This window comes from Cucurbita pepo, chromosome LG07 (assembly GCF_002806865.2).
Source record: "Cucurbita pepo subsp. pepo cultivar mu-cu-16 chromosome LG07, ASM280686v2, whole genome shotgun sequence".
Taxonomy (NCBI): Eukaryota; Viridiplantae; Streptophyta; class Magnoliopsida; order Cucurbitales; family Cucurbitaceae; genus Cucurbita; species Cucurbita pepo.
This window is the reverse complement of record NC_036644.1, coordinates 2832161-2849133: the sequence shown is the minus strand read 5'-3', so window position 1 is coordinate 2849133 and position 16973 is coordinate 2832161. Positions and strand designations below refer to the sequence as shown.

The 16973-nt window shown below is 38.7% G+C and overlaps 2 protein-coding genes across 2 annotated transcripts; both read right to left on the bottom strand.

The window, feature by feature from the left end:
* Positions 1-116: 116 nt before the first annotated feature.
* Positions 117-6642, bottom strand: LOC111798888 (leishmanolysin-like). The gene is made up of 17 exons (XM_023682234.1): positions 6150-6642; positions 5362-5700; positions 5113-5256; positions 4896-5028; positions 4700-4813; positions 4538-4611; positions 4383-4457; positions 4181-4273; positions 4027-4087; positions 3586-3918; positions 3359-3485; positions 3173-3272; positions 2458-2527; positions 2219-2371; positions 2031-2126; positions 1347-1666; positions 117-666 (listed from the first exon to the last, which is right to left on the bottom strand). The coding sequence occupies exons 1-17, from the start codon at positions 6228-6230 to the stop codon at positions 421-423; spliced, it is 2559 nt and encodes an 852-aa protein (XP_023538002.1). The 5' UTR covers positions 6231-6642; the 3' UTR covers positions 117-420.
* A 7100-nt stretch (positions 6643-13742) lies between these two features.
* LOC111798076 lies at positions 13743-16728 on the bottom strand. The gene is made up of 6 exons (XM_023681033.1): positions 16303-16728; positions 15763-15889; positions 14576-14715; positions 14424-14486; positions 14273-14341; positions 13743-14157 (listed from the first exon to the last, which is right to left on the bottom strand). Exons 1-6 carry the CDS (start codon positions 16501-16503, stop codon positions 14086-14088), a joined length of 672 nt encoding a protein of 223 aa, XP_023536801.1. The 5' UTR covers positions 16504-16728; the 3' UTR covers positions 13743-14085.
* Between the last annotated feature and the right edge of the window lie 245 nt (positions 16729-16973).

Genomic DNA, 16973 nt, shown 5'->3' with positions numbered 1-16973 from the left:
ACTTTCTTAAACTTTTCTCGTTTCGTCCAAACAAACCCAGATTAACATTATAAAAAGGGGACTCGCTACGAGTTCTTGACGATCAACAAAGAGTTGGTCACAAGAGAAGAAGATACTAAAAAAGTAACCTTTTTTTTTTTTCATTTTTCACTCTTTCAAAGGCCTTCGGCCAGTTTATGTTATACATGAACAAAGCTTTTCCACCTTTTTTTCCTCATGGATTCATACACTTACAAATTCTCTCTACAAATAGCTTTCATCTTTGAAAGCCTTAAACTTTTAAAACTTCTCAGCCCATTTTTTTCCTTAAATCATTTTGGGCTAAGCACAAACTAAGACCTAAATCTATGGCATTTGTAGTGCCAACTCTATCCTAAGTTAAAATTACAGACCAAAAGAAAATGACCCTACTACAAGTAACTATTTTACAGATGTTCCTTTTGAGGAGCTGTTACTTACGAATAAGTTACTGCGTAGTCGATTAAACCACGACAATTTGATCTCACCGGACCCCGTGCACTGCCCTTCGCCTTCCTCCTCACTGCTGAAGAGAGTCTGATCAGAGCAGTCGAGTGATGCCCCACAAGCGAGATTGTATGACTGACAAGCCGAATGGCATACTCGGAGTCTGTTGTCACCGTCTTCATCGCACTTTTGTATTGAGATCTGAATATGAAAAGTGCAATTTTAGAACAGATGAGGTCCATTTCATGGAAGGTTGAGTCCAATGTGAAGAACCCACTACTCGCAGATATTGTCCTCTTTGGCCTTCCCTTTCGGACTTTCGCTCATGATTTTAAGACGTGTCTATTAGGGAGAGGCTTCCACACCCTTATAAGGGATGGCTTCGTTCCCCTCTCCAACCAATGTGGGATCTCACAATCCACCCCTCCTTGTTGGCACACCGCCCACTAGCTGGATCTGATACTATTAGTAATAGCCCAAGCCCACCGCTAGCAGATATTGTTCTCTTTGAGCTTTCCCTTTCGGGTTTCCCCTCAAGATTTTTAAAACGCGTCTACTAGGGAGAGGTTTCCACACCCTTATGAGGAATGCGTCGTTTCCTTCTCCAACCGATGTGGGATCTCATAATCCACCCTCCTTGGAGGTTCAGTGTCCTCACTGGCACACCGCCCAGTGACTGGCTCTGATACCATTTGTAATGGCTCAAACCCACCACTAACCGTTATTGTCCTCTTTAGGTTTTCCCTCGAGGTTTTTAAAACACGTCTGCTAGGGAGAGGTTTTCACACCCTTATAAAGAATGTTTCGTTCTCCTCTCCAACCGATGTGGGATCTCATAGAAAAAGTGCATATAGGGTGTTTTGAAGAGGTAGACCACTTACCCAGCAAGCCAGCTGCTTTGCAGCTGCATCGCAGTAGCTACCGCCGAAGATGTTAAAAAGTTTCCGGGCACCACTGGGAAACAAACGGTGGTAATTTGGCATGACGACAACTTCCTCGAGCTGCTGTAGAATACTGGGTTCGCTCGGCGCACAATGTTGGCCAGTCATATCCCTTTGCAGTACATTTTTGCAAACGGAGAGACTCGATAGAAGCCTGGAGCTGCTCTGGCACGAATAGCCAGCATAATCCGAACATCGGAATTCGCAAACGCCATTGTCACAGACACCTCCATGGAGGCTACATTGCTCATCACAAATAGCTGAGATCATAACAGAAGTGTTTTTTCAAGTTACAATCACAAAGAACAATGCAAGAAACATATCTACCACAAGACCCAACACAAGTTCATGAAAGAATCTTTTATCTTCCATTTTTTTAATAACCGAGGACATTAGATGTCGTAGAATATCGATTATGCAAGTGTAACAGCCCAAGCCCACCGCTAGCAGATATTGTCCGTTTTGGCCTGTTACGTAGCCTCACGGTTCTAAAACGCGTATGCTAAGGAGAGGTTTCCACACCCTTATAAGGAATGCTTTGTTCCCCTCTCCAACCGATGTGAAATCTATTATTAAGCAAACATGAACGTTTAAAAAGTTCGAAGACGTCAGAAGAGAACGTACCGGTGGAGCAGTCAATGCCAGTGTAACCATTTCCACATTCACAAAGTCCATTAGAAAGACACCTCCCATGACCACTACAGTTATTAGGACAAGATCCTGCAATATATATCCATTTGACTTAACTAATAAGTAAAACCGAGCAAAAACGTCGATCATAAAAGGAACTAATCCGGGAACTAGACGCTCACGTTTGCTACAATCATGTCCATGATAGCCTAGAAAGCAAAAACACCTCCCGTTTACGCAATCTCCATTGAAATTGCAAGTATTCGGGCACTTTCCAGGCACCGAAACTAAGTCTTTGCTACAAAGTTCGTGATATGCAGGGCAGACTAATTCACCTACACCAAGAAAGTCGAATAGATCGTTAGATTTGTACGACATAAATCGTTCCCCGAACGGTCCGAGTATAAGGGTAAGCACTTGCCATTAAAGCCAGGGAACTGAACTGGTCCACCAGCTTGAGGGCATAGTTTCCACATACCATCAACAGCTACCTAAAAGAACACGAATCAATCAGAATGGTATTGATCGTTTAGCAAAGAAATTCTTTACACAAGCCCACCACTAGCAGGTATTGTCCTATTTAGGCTTTCCCTTTCGGGCTTCGCTCAAGGTTTTTAAAACGCGTCTGCTAGGGAGAGGTCCCACACCCTTATAAAGGGTGTTTCGTTCTCCTCCCCAACCGATGTGAGATCTCACAATCCACCCCTCTTTAGGGCCCAACGTTCTCGCTGGCACTCGTTCCTTTCTCCAATCGATGTGGGACCCACCAAATCCGCCCAACGTCCTTATTAGCACACCGCCTCGTGCCTATCCCCCTTCAGGGAACAGCCTCCTCGCTCGCACATCGCCCGGTGTCTGGCTCTGATACTATTTGTAACAGCCCAAGCCCACCGCTAACAAATATTGTCCTCTTTGGGCTTTCCCTTTCGGGCTTCCCTTCAAGGTTTTTAAAATGCGTCTACTAGGGAGAGGTTTCCACACCCTTATAAAGGGTGTTTCGTTCTCCTTCCCAACCGATGTGGGATCTCACAGAAAGAGTTTGCATAAACCAAGTTAGCTAGGAACTCATCGTGTGTGCCGATGTTATTATAAATAACATCATGGGTATAATTAGAACGCCAAAACTCCCGAATTACCTCCAATGAATTGTTAATGCATCGATGCTGATAACAACCGTTTCCTTGGGTCATCGAACCTCTTACAAACCCAGTCCTGACTAAGGATGAGGCCATACACCTGCATATCCATTTGAAGAGTCGTTAGCAACAAGAATATATATCCTTGTCAAACCCGGAGAGCACGTGACCCGTAATCAGTCTTACCTCGAGTTACTTCCTCGAACTTCACCCAACATTCTATCAGGCGCACGAGCACTGTTGGTGTCAGTGCACGATCCATCCGAGTAAGCCACAAGGTACGTACAATAATCAGCCAATGACGATTGTCCACCTACATGAATTCACAGAAACGGACTTCGAACTTAAAACATTTGCAAATCGTGTCATCTTATACGAGCAGATGCAATTGTTGATAATACAAAATAACTCACCTTTGTTAGGTTGGGGAAAATATTGAGCCCATTGAGGGAGATCCCCACTATAGCTAACAATTGGACAGTAACCCTCTGCCTCCCTATTATATGTACATCCCGACAACTGTGTCGTGTTGCAATGGTATGCCCCCTTCCAGAGGTTGCACGGGGACGTGACGAAATCATTTCCTTGATTGCGACCCCAATCGAGACGATCTGCCATGCTATAGTTAGCCTGGTACCATCCACTGTCTTCCAATAAAGCCAGCGTCATTTTTGAGACGACAGATCTCGTATCAACCGAACCAGTCATTATTTCGTTCATCAAAAGCCTCTTTTCCCAGTGAGAGCCTGAAAGTAAAATATTAAGTATATAGGTCAAGTAAACCGTGCAGGGTCGTAGAGAACTCGGTGGGGGCAACGATAGGAGAAAAGAAGCAGAAAAAACGAGAGTAGAACCTGAAGTGCCACGCCCTCCTCCATCTTCTAGCTCTAAACCCGTGAAATTCTCCGAAAACGCCTGCCAAGGAACATAGTCGGCTTGGTTATTTAGTATTCGAGAATTATCAATTCACAAAGACGAACTCTAAATAGTTACAGAAGAAACACTCACCCCATAATGATATCGTGAATGCATAACAACACGTGGAAGAACCACCCGAGTTACTGTACGCCCGAGTCGTTCATCCAAGACCTGTTCTGTTACCTGACATATATACATGAATTAAATGGTCAATTCCATGTAATACAATAACCGTTTAAACGTTCCTAGCTAGTCTTCCTTCATCAAGTCACCAGCACGAGATATAGTTTACCTGACTACGCCTTCTTTTCCTCTCATCTCTGAAATGGGCAAAGGCGTGTGGATCGAAACCAAGGACATGCATAACCTGTATGGAATGGAACATAGTGATGAATAATAAGTAAAACCGACAATTGTTTAACCAAACTACACATGAAATCCACGAACCTCGTGTATAAGAGTAGCTGAAAGTAAAGTTTCTGATTCAGCGGTCAAATGCCGAGGTGCAACGTTCACATGCCCTGCAAAAGAAACTTGCACTATTAGTTTCAAAAAGAGAAAGCTCCCTTCGAACAGTTCTTTTTCAAGTCAAATTAGAAAGAAATTTACCAGCAATCGCACGGCCCCATTGATCGCGTTCACATGCAACAGCCCAAGCCAGCGTGTTCCCAGTAGTAGGCCTCGTGGTCACTAAAAGAACCAAGTCTGCATTGGGAATTCCCTCTGGAGGAACCGTACAGAACGGTTAAAGCCTAAAGGTAACGGTATGCCCTTTCAAGGAGCAAAAAAATATCGATTAATATACCTTCGACGTATTCACGGGGAAGTTGTACACCTCCATCCTGCCCACAAGCGGAGTATCCACTTAAACGCAAGTTCCCTTTCACAGGTTCAACAGCCAATGCTCGTCTGAACCAATCAGCAGTCTGACCTAAAGCCTGCATCGAGACGCCTTCTAAATCAATTTCCTGATTAGAGCTTATGATCAGCTGATAGAATAAAATAAAAAAACCGCACGATACCTTGTGCAGACGATGTTTTTTGTCTTCCCCGGATATATCATCTAAAGTGCAATTATACCAGCAGTCACCCGAAATCGGAGGGTTGCTATGAGGATTGCAAGAAGGAGAGCCCAGAAACGAAGCAGTGACAGGAGGTTCTCCAAGCTGTTAGGAGAAAACAAAAAACACGACACAGCAAACTCCTAGTCAATATCAAAACAGCGTGTCGGGCAAACACATAAGTCAAAAAGTTTCAAGGTCCCGTTTCACCTTAACAATGTCGCCAACTTTTTGGCAATCCCTATCCGGTGAATGACCAACAGCATCGTAATTCAGATATATTCTAATAGGTTGCTTTGCATTCTTTTGCTGATCTGATAATTTCGAAAGTCCAAGCAATGCTCTACCCGTTCTATGAAGGGGCTTTGCAATACCCAATACATCGTAAACTTGGGGCGTAACGGAGTATACCTTCATCCCAGGTCGCCTTTTTTGCTCGAGTATCTGGTCATGGATGCAAGAGTGCGAAACAATGCTTTCAGCTCCCCTTTCCAGACGGCGATCTTCAAATTTTGCATATACAACATCCAAAGACAATAGAAGCAAAATCTGAACCAGGAGAAAATAAACTGAACATTATAAGTTCAAGAACACTCAAAATATACAGATTGAACATAAATCAGATCAAATCAGACAAAAACCCTTTAAACTCTATTGGATTTAAAGGAAACCACTGGTTCTTTCTTTCTTTCTCCTAACAAGCTCAAGAACAAGTAATCAGCTCAACAGAGAAACACAGGAATCATAAAGAGAAAATGGAAACAAACATCAATTTCAAGCATTACCCTCGATTTTAAATGATAATTAAGTGAACTCCATGAAGAACAGAGATGAGCAAATTAAGAACAATTAGTAAAATCCAAGACATCTTCAAGCGTGCACTAGCAATACCATTTACAGAAGATGAAGTCCAGAGAAACCCTAAACCTAAATCAAAATGATAACCCACCAAACCTCAACTAAAAATCAAGCAAAAATCAGCCACCAGAAGAGCTCACCTCAAACAGAACAACAACGAAGCGGATCTTAGCACCAAATTTCCAAGCAGCACATAGACTACACCGAAACGTCTCCTCCATGAAGGGTCGAAGAAGACTGAACCACAACCAGAATCAAGCCCATCAAATCGCCGGAACTTCTCCGATCGGCTCCAAAACCCAGTAAAACCAGAGACTAATCTTCATCTCAAACTCCCAGTAAAACAAACCAGGAACAAACACAAAGCTAGAGTAAAAGATTAGGTGATTCAAAGCCAGCGGCGAAATGGGAACGTGGGTGTCTTCGATTTCTCCGACCCACTAGAATTTGAAGAACTGATTCAAATCTGGAGCTCGTCAACGTCCGAAAAACTGACTCCAACCCACGAATTCGGGTCGCTAAACGAGCACCTGAGCTCAAAAACGCGAACAAATACAGTAGAGAAAGAAAAAATCGAAGGCATTGAGTGGGTAGAGTGGGCTGTCAAAATTTTCCACACTAAAAAAAATTCAAAAAAAAAAAAATCCGGTAGCTACCTGACCATACGTTGCTTGAAACTACAAAAACCCCATTTTACCTTTTAATAATTTTTAAAATAATTGGGTCAAAAATCATTAATTATGTTATTAATGTTTCAAATTTTGAAAATAATTGAATATTTAAGAAAAAATATAAGAAGAAAAGAAAACGGTAAACATGATAATTAAAACAATTTCAAAATAATAATAATAAAGACCATTACAGAAATAGTATATAATAATTATTGGTTGCAATTAATTTTTATAAATAAATAATAATAATATTTTTTAATTCAATTTTTAGTAAGTATTTAATTATATTGATTAATTAATTGTATATTGACTCATTTAAGTCTTTAAATGATGTAAATTGGGTGTAACACGAATTTATAAATTATTTATTTTTGTTTTTTTTTTTAAGTTATTTAAAATTGAAAAATATGTTTATAATTATTTTTTTTAGATTTTTTCTTTCTGATTAATAATATATTTGATATATTTTATCTTATTTTGGTCAGTAAAATATTTTAATTGATTAATAATATATTTTATATATTTTATTTTATTTTTCAGATTTTTCTCAACCTTCTCAATATTAATGAAAATCGAACTGTACATCCCACTTCTAAATAATTTTATATATCGACATAATTATATATCCATATAATTGAAGGGTAGATAAAGATAATAAGGAGAGATCCGACCCACTATAATTATCCTTTTTCAATTTGGAGAGAGATGGCTGAGTGTACTAAATCGTGCTAATCGCTGTTAAAGGGTTCGAATCCCTCTCTTCCCGTTTCTGTCAAAATGGTTCAAATCCCTCAAATCCCGTTTCTGTCAATTATGTTTCTTGTACTTTCAATCTCATCTCTGTTATTCATTCTTAATATGGTATCAGTGGATCATTCTTAAAAAATTTATAAATTATTATTTATTTATTTTTATTTAACAAAAAGATTTCTTTAAAAAAAATGTCATAATAAATGAAAAAAATAAAAATTTTAGTACAAATTTATAATATAAAAATTAATATTTAAATATTAACATTTAAAATTAAACAAAATGTTATTTGAGCTCCGAGTGTTCTGGTGACCGATAACTCGATTAAAACATAATATATTGTGACGTGACTCTGTACTAATGTAAATATAAATACATATAAATGCAATAATAATTAAATACAATTAAAAATATTGCACACGCTATAAATAAATACAAAATCACGATTTTATTTACTTTATTTATTTATTGTTACCATTTAATTAATATATCCGAATTATTTGTTTATACCGTAGGCGAGAATGGGAGGAGGAGAAGAAACGGAAAGAATCGAGTTCTTCATTTTCTTGAATGAATCAAAAGCCTCGAAAAGGTAAATTTTATTTTCTTAGAATTGAAGCATTTGATTATTAAGTTTAGAAATAAATGGTAGCTTTTCTAATAATTCTAAGAACACACTCAATAATTGGCTAATTTTGATTTGGTAATTCAAACTCACTCTTCATCAGCTTTAATCTGTCAATAATTTTTACCTTTTTCAGTTCCTTTATTCATGTGATGCTAGATTATTTTGATCTGAATAATTTGAATTGTTTACCGTAATCGAAAGTTAAGAGGAGTGTTTAATAGGGAGGAAAAAAATCGGCATGAAATTCTATGTAGGGAAGGTGTTTGTGAAAATGCCAGAGAGAAAAACAAGGTTTGTAAGAGGCCATGTGATCTGAATAATTTGAATTGTTTACAGTAATCCACCATTGAAATTTGGTGTGGAGTGTTTAGTGGGGGAGGGAAAAAAATCCGCATAAAATTCTAGGTACGGAAGGTGTTTGTGAAAATGCCAGAGAGAAAAAACAATGTTTTTAGGATGTAGACAGTGGCTCTGTTTCATATAATTTGTTTTTGGGTATATCTTAGACTATGGAAAGAGACATTTGGGATCCAACCCACCACTTTTTCTTTAGTTGAACAATTTGCTGAGTGGAAGGATTTGACTGCAACTCATGCGCCCATACAAGGTTTATTATCATTAGCTTGTCTGTCTAATTCTAATATCAATTATTGGTATCTAGAGCCACCTGTTTAGAATTTACCCACCAGCTTGAATCTCCTGTTATTTTCCTCCAGATCTACTTGAAAAATACACCCGGATATGAATCTAGCTCGATTCATTTTGTGATGTCCCACATTGGTTGGGGAGGAGAACAAACTACCATTTATAAAGATGTGGAAACCTTCCCATAACATACGCGTTTTAAAGCCTTGAGGGGAAGTCCGAAAGGGAAAGCCCAAAGAGGACAATATCTGCTAGTGGTGGATTTGAGTCATTACAAATGGTATCAGAGTCAGACACCGGACGATGTGCCAGCCTTCTCGCTGTTCCCCGAAGGGGGGTAGACACGAGGTGGTGTGCCAGTAAGGACGCTGGCCCCAAAGGGAGGTGGATTTGGGGCGGTCCCACATGATTGTTGGAAGGAAAGAGTGCCAACGAGAATGCTGGGCCCCGAAAAGGGGTGGATTGTGATGTCTCACATTGGTTAGGGGGAGAACAAACCACCATTTATAAGGGTGTGGAAACCTTCCCCTAGTAGACGCGTTTTAAAGCCTTGAGGGGAAGCCCAAAAGGAAAAGCCCAAAGAAGACATTACACGGTGAGATCTCATATCGGTTGGGGAGGAGAACGAATCATCCTTTTAAGAGTGTGGAAACCTCTCCCTTAGTGAAATCTCGAAGGGAAAAGCCAAAAAAAAGATAATATCTACGAGTGGTGGGGCTTGAGCGGTTACGTATACCCATATGCATATTCAAATCATCCAAACAGTTCATTCCATTAAGATCAAACTGTTCTTTCTTATCTAATTCCTTTATCTGTTAGTTGTCCTAGAAATTGTTGGGAGTAGTTGAATCAATTCTGAAGGTTGCTGAACTGATTCTCACGTTCTATATGCTTTCCAGCTACCACTTTTCCACCATTATTTTCCTGAGAAAGTGAAGGGCGAAGAAAAGTTAGGTCAGAGTGATGATAAAGTTTTTGAATGTAAGAATTGGAGGATGTGAAATCTGGGAAAAGAAAAGTGATGAGAATCAAGCAAATCAATTAATTTCTCCTTAGCTATTTCCCAATAACAATAATGTTTTGGTTTAATTTGTTGAGCTTAATCTGGTGAGAGTAGTTGGGTGACACCATTCTACCAAATGAACTTTTAGCCTCCCATTAGGTTGTCTAGATTCCACTTTCTATTCTTCTAGATATTTTGTTCCTTTTTTTCGACTCCGAATCATCCCATTTAATTCAGTTCCTACCCATATAGTGAGATTCCACATCAGCTAGGGAGAAAAACGAAACATTCTTTATAAGGGTGTGAAAACCTCTCCCTTGTATACACGTCTTAACAACCTTGAATGAAATCCCGACAGGGAAAATCCAAATAAGACAATATGTGCTAGCGGTGGATTTTGGCTGTTATATAGTTAGCATAAACTTTAAACTTGCATCTCTAATTGACTTACGGTATGAAAACCTCTCCTTTGTATACACGTTTTAAAAACTTCGAGGGAAAGCTCGAAAGGGAAAATCCAAACAAAACAATATGTGCTAGCGGTGGATTTTAGCTGTTATATAGTTAGCATAAACTTTAAACTTGCATCTCTAATTGACTTCGAACATGGGTTATTTTGGTAATACTCGTCCTCATAGCTTTAATTTTTAAACCAAACAAAAGATGTTAGTTAAAAAAAAAGTTAAGAAATAAAAGCATTATTAGAGTTTTGGTGATTAAAAGTAGGATTTAAAGGACATAACAATAAATAAAAAATGGGTTAAGAAATAAAAGCTTTTATTTACTTTCGTTAACCATTTGGTGGTTAACGAAGTCTATGGGACCGGACGAGGAAGTAGAAGGTTTCCTCGTCTCGGTTCCCATCACCTATTTCAATTTTTATCGTATAAAAATTTCTCATCTATTTTCATATCGTAATATTTTGAAATTTATTTTTTCTTACAGATTTTTTTATAATTTTAAATATAAAAAATTATAAAATAATGTTCAACTACTATCATTTTTTAAAATTCAAAGTTCCACTCCTAACATAATTTTTTTAGAGCTATGATTAAAATATATAATTGTTTATTTTAGAACTAAAATATAATATATATTTGAAGGAAAGAATATTGGTGTTATTTTATTTTAGAAAAATAGAAAAATAAAAAAATATATTTTTGAAAAGGCTGTCAAAGCACCTCTAAATTATTATTTAATTGCTTTAAATTTCTGTTCTAATTCCATTGACAAAATAGAAGAAAGTGGGCCTTAGCCTTTGGGCCCAGTTTCCCTATCTGAAGGAGTCAGGACATGACCCCTTATCCTAATTTCTGAAATTTCTTTATTAATTAAATTTGTAGCTCTGACTTTCAGATATTGGTTTTTTTATTTTTATTTATTTAATATTGTTTTATTATATAATATAGATGTATTATATTTTTAATAAATATGAATGAGTTGGTACACCAAATTATCCTTAATTAGATATACATAACTTTAATATTTAATCCATCCATCCCAAAATATTATTAAAGATAACAGAATAAGAATATCTAACCACCCAATATTGTTATAATACACACATATATATATAGAAAAGACAAGTTATGAAGCAAAGAAGAAGAGAAAGGCCCAAATCTATGTCGAGGTCGAACCTATGGTTGGCCTCTTATTGGAGAATGTGCTACGTGTCACAATCGCATTCTTACGACATGGGAAAAAGTGATTGTGCGACACTTGTTCTAACTTAGCGAACAATTTAGCTGTGAGAAATTCTATAATAGCCCAAGATGGTATCAGAGCTAGACACCGGACGATGTGCTAGCCTTCTCGCTGTTCTCCAAAGGGGGTAAACACGAGGCGGTGTGCCAGTAAGGACGCTGGGCCACGAAGGGGGTGGATTTGGAGGGGGTCCCACATCGATTGGAGAAAAGAACGAGTGCCAGTGAGGACGTTGGACTCTGAAGGGAGTGGATTGTGATGTCCCATATTGGTTGGGGAGGAGAATAAAACACCCTTTATAAGAAGGGTGTGGAAACCTTCCTCTAACATACGCGTTTTAAAGCCTTAAGGGGAAGCCCGAAAGGGAAAACCTAAAGAGGATAATATCTGCTAGTGGTGGATCTGAGTCGTTACAAATTCGGACGTTGCGGACAACGTCGGTGTATGCTTGAGTCTCGAGTCGCGTTTGCAGAAAATGTTCTAGAAAACGTGAGCGAGGAAATACAATTGAAAGAGTTGAATAAAACAACGTTATATGACTATAAGCAAATAAAGAAACACCACAACTTAAATAACATATAATTCAGGATAGGAAGAATTGACGACTAGTCGTATCCTTCTAAAACACCACAACTTAAATAACATATAATTCAGGATATGAAGAATTGACGACTAGTCGCATCCTTCTATAGTACATTCTGGGGCATTTTAGTCTTAGTGAGTGTAGATATGATTTTGTTGAACGGTCATACACCCCCGTATTGACACAACATGAAATAGTAAAGACCTATCTAATAAGAAAGCATGTAAAAGTGGTTTGGAACAAACATGCAGCCGTGAACAACACACCTTGGACAAACATGACCGTGATAACCACACATGCTCTTGGTTCAATCTGGTGTGCAATTTCTTTTCCTTTTCCAGGGTATGTTCACCTCTCACCATATGAGGTCGAGTGCATTTTCCTATTCAAATTTTGACATTAACAATCAATGTCATTTATGGAAAAGAAAAGAGTTATACTAAAGAAACTTGCACATAGTATTCAACGATAAGTAAGAAGACATGTTTAGACACCGAGAGTTAATTTTAATATGGGTGACTACATCTTCATGGGTCATTGTCGAAATTTTGTTGTGGGTAAAGAGACAAAGGTTTTGAGGGTGTCGGTACTCTAATTGGTAAAAGTTCTATGGAGGTATTGTAAGGACTAAAAACGAGACGTGAGAAAGAAAATATGAGATTTGAGGTAATATCTAGAGTTGTTGGACTAGAGATCTTCGGAGGACAAAATTTTCTAAAGTGAGAAGATGGTAATGTCCCACATTTTCATATAGTATTAAATTTTCATTTATGGATTGGTTTAGAAAAAGCGAGAAGATTGCGACGCATTCTAATAGGCTTGAATTGATACCCACACTAGATTGCAACTAGATTGCAACGTGGTGACACAAAAAATGATGCATACCCAAAAGATTTGATGTGTGCACAAAAATAATATATGTTCGGAGGGTTGGATACTCAGAAGATTTGTATGAAAATGATACACATTCATGAAAAAAGAGTGAGAGACTAAAAAAATGTAATGTTTCAAGTCCACTAGAGTCGGATAGCATAAGTCATGTGAATTTTTAATTAAAAGATAGTCAAAGATAAAAAATGGTAGCGAGAATTTCTTTTGTCGGGACAGGATCTCGAACTCCGACCTTGATTTTCCATATGAAGGAGGCAGGAACGAAGATGAAAAATCTCCATAGAGTTGAGCCGAGGAATGCATCCACAACCTCTCTCCATCTCACTTCGCTAATGTAGAGCGGATTTGATCATGTGGCAATTTTAAGTTGAAGTGCCAAAATTTTATCATTGAAATGGACATGTGCACCCTCTCCTTTCTCACTTCTATTGTTTATAAATAGAGGTGTCTCACTTCTATTGTTTATAAATAGAGATGTCCACGAGACAGATCGGGATTCTATCTAAACGGGGAATCCCCTCCCCATTCTGGGTAAGTTCCCGCGAAGCTCCGACTCCGCAAGTAAAGTGGACATCTCTATTCACAAACCCATTTGCTCACCATTATCCCCAATGAACTTCCGTTTGCCATCGCGCCATAAGTTTCAGGTCTTGAACAAAGGTTACAATTCATTAAGTTCCAAAAGAACGTTAGTCATTCCAGATTCTACTACGATTCTTCCTTGAAGAACCAGGTATGTAAGGAGCTACGAGAGTCCGACGCAAGGCAAGGGAGATTCGCCGGAATGCTTCATCTCCGGCGACGATTAGCAAAGAGGCATAATGAACAGAAGAAACAATGTAGATAGAACTCATAACATTAAGATATGGAACAGCAAAATTTGTACATTTTTTGGGCAATCAAAACACCCCTAAAGTCAGTCAGCATTACATTAAACAAAAGCTTAGAAACATGTTTTTTGGTCTCTAATATTTGCAGTTTACACATATCTACACTGCAAGTAACATCGTCACTAAAACAAGATATTACTCTATTAACTACAACAGAATCATACTAACCCGTTCCGATCTCGACCCACAAAACCCATTTCCGATCGATCGATCGATCCATATGTTACAGAGAGAACCTAAACACTTTTCATTCACCTGAATTATCTGTTAGCATGAGAATCAACTCAATGGATTCCCCAGTTCCTCTCCTCTCATTTGCACACTGTTTTCAGTCTCTTTGCAGCCTTCACAAAACCCATTATAACCTGCAACTCATCCAGTTGCTTCGCAACCGAAAAAGAAAGAAATCGTCAATAGATAGAAGGAAAAACGGTTTCGATCCATGTGAAAATAGGATCGTTTGATAGTGTTTTTAGGAAGTAAGGCGTGGTCGAGTACCAGTGACATGAAATGCCTTTGAACTAGATCTACTAATTGCTCTTTCGACGGGTTGGGAAAGGCATCAACCTGCACAAACCCATCGATCGCTATGTAAAGAAAGAGATTTCGTAGTAACGACTATTGAACCGAATCGACCTTCAAAACTTACGAGATTGAAGTGTCGCCAATATCTCCACAATGCAGTCATCTCTAGTTTACTAAGGTCAACCCTCTACATAGGAAGAGATTAATACATCAGGGAATTGATTCAAACTACGAGGCTAAACACGTTTTGACGTACAAACCATTTTAGGAATATACCATGGATCGTTGCGGTGCAGAAACCGAGCTCTTCGACTGTGAGTCACAGGAAAGGGATCTGCTTATAGTCTTGTGAGATGACCCACATGATTTGTGAAATTTATGCCTTGATTTGTGGGATTTTTGGGCGTCATCAGATGCTGAGAATAATGAATAGTTGAAAGCATTATCGTGAATGAGTGATAAGGGTCAGAAAAGGATAAAGAACATGAAGAGAACAACAATTCAAGACAAAATATAAAGTGAGCTCACAAAGGATCCTATGTTGTCATCAATAGCAACCTAATGCCACAACTTCTGGTCGGAGAAGAATTTACAACTTATTTTCGTTTTCGAAACCCTTTTCAAGAATTGGAGTGAAGATAAAGTTCTTATGCTTTAATCACGGTAGACACGAAACTAAAACATGGCAAACTCACCGCTAGCAGATATTGTTTGCTTTGACCACCCTTATAAGGAATGTTTCGTTCCTCTCTCTAACCGATTTGAGATCTCACAATCCACCCCACTTGGGGTCCAGCATCTTCGCTGGCACACCACACGGTGTCTGGCTTTGATATCATTTGTTACCTCCCAAACCCACTGCTAGCAAATATTGTCCATTTTGGCACGCTACGTATTGTCATAAGCCTCACGGCTTTTAAAACACGTCTACTAGAGAGAGGTTTCCACACCCTTATAAGGAATGTTTTATTCTCCCTAACCGATGTGAGATCTCACAATCCACCCCCTTGGGGGCCCAGCATCCTCGCAGGCACACCGCCCAGTGTCTAACTCTGATACTATTTGTAACCTCCCAAACCTCCCACTAGTAGATATTGTCCGCTTTGGTCGGTTACGTATTGCCGTCAACCTGACGGTTTTTAAAATGTGTCTACTAGAGAGAGGTTTCCACACTCTTATAAAGAATGTTTCGTTCTCCTCTCCAATCGAAATAAAAACCACAACAACAAAAGGGGATTTGGTGGGTGGGGGCGAAAAATGATCCTCACTTCAAATGATCAAATCATTAACTCCTAACAAGTTAATAAGAGAAAGAAACAAGACATCAATCCAAAAACAGCCAGACACAAGACACAAACAATCAACAATTATAGGATAAACTCAATTCTAAGACAACTAACAAAAATAGCAAAGGAAGAATGATTGAGCAAAGACATTGAACCATCAGCAGCTGCAAAACTCACCCATATCCAATCCATTCCATGTCGAGTTCTCGAATTCGAGTTCATCGTCTTCTTCATTGCCCGTTGGAGCCTCGATCACACTAAGCGCATTCCGCTGTAGTTTCACCTCTATACCATTTGTTAAAACCTGCATTTCCCCTCAATTCAAACCCACATTCATGAAAAATTATCAAAACTTACAGTCCTAACAACCAAAACCCCTCAGGCTTCCATCTACCAAATTAAATCAGTATAAACAAAAGTTAATAAGCAAAGCAATCATGAAAAAGCTATCACAATTACGAGATCCAATGATTAAATAAACATGCAACTAAAGAGAAGAAGATAGAAATTGGAGAATTCGAATCTAGAATTCAATGAGACACGATCTAAACCCCAAATAATCAAGAAATCAAGATCTAATACACAAAATTGAACTGAAAAATGCAAGAAATTGACCAGACATTGATAAGAAAACATGAAATTAACCCTAAAAAACCACAGAATTAAGAAATTCAATGAGAATCCAAAGAAATTCAATGTTTCTACTAGAATCCATACCAGCCAATGCCAGCCGCCAAGACCGACGGCTTTCTTGACGACGCCATGAAGTCCGACGAGAACCGATTTGGTCCGATTATTTCCGGTAACGACAACCTTAGTATGGCGAGGAAGAACCGAAAGCTCCTCCTCGCTGCTATCACCACAGCTCTGAAACTGCGAGAACGCGCCATTGATGGAACTCTGCACAGCTTCAATCATTTCCAAATCTCTGAAACTGAAATGGAGATTCTCAAAAAGGGGAAAAACAGAGAAGAAATTCACATATGAAAATGGAAGAATCGACGTAGAAGAAAGGCCATGCAATGGGGAACAGAACAGTGGGAATTTGAGAGATCAGTGGGAAATTTTTTTGGGATTTTTTCGCTGAGAAAAAACACGGCGAAAGGGAGTGTTTGCGCTTTGCGAGTGAAAGCAAAGAGCAGAGCGAGAGGAAAAGGACAGATAATGTTTTAGTGGTTGGTGATGCTATGGATCCCGACGACCCGTCACAGCCCAATGAGAGAACGACACGTAAGAAAGAGGTTTTGATAATCATGCACTTGGTGGGGGAGCGGGTTTGCAGCATGATACTCCCAATACTCCTGGGAGTTGACTTGTTGACCTTTGCTGTAACCCACTACCTTCCACAATTACCAAATTACCCCTACTTCTTTATTTTTTGTTATTTT

Bases quoted from the DNA above. Each gene is read 5' to 3' on its own strand.
- LOC111798888 (XM_023682234.1), bottom strand. From the start codon at position 6,230: ATGGAGGAGACGTTTCGGTGTAGTCTATGTGCTGCTTGGAAATTTGGT. The intron at 4,458-4,537 runs GTTCGTGGATTT...CATTCCATACAG, and splicing joins CAGCTACTCTTATACACGAG to GTTATGCATGTCCTTGGTTT. The intron at 667-1,346 runs GTAAGTGGTCTA...TTTCATATTCAG, and splicing joins CAAAGCAGCTGGCTTGCTGG to ATCTCAATACAAAAGTGCGA.
- LOC111798076 (XM_023681033.1), bottom strand. From the start codon at position 16,503: ATGATTGAAGCTGTGCAGAGTTCCATCAATGGCGCGTTCTCGCAGTTT. The intron at 14,487-14,575 runs GTATATTCCTAA...CTTCCTATGTAG, and splicing joins CTGCACCGCAACGATCCATG to AGGGTTGACCTTAGTAAACT. The intron at 14,342-14,423 runs GTAAGTTTTGAA...GGGTTTGTGCAG, and splicing joins ATTGGCGACACTTCAATCTC to GTTGATGCCTTTCCCAACCC.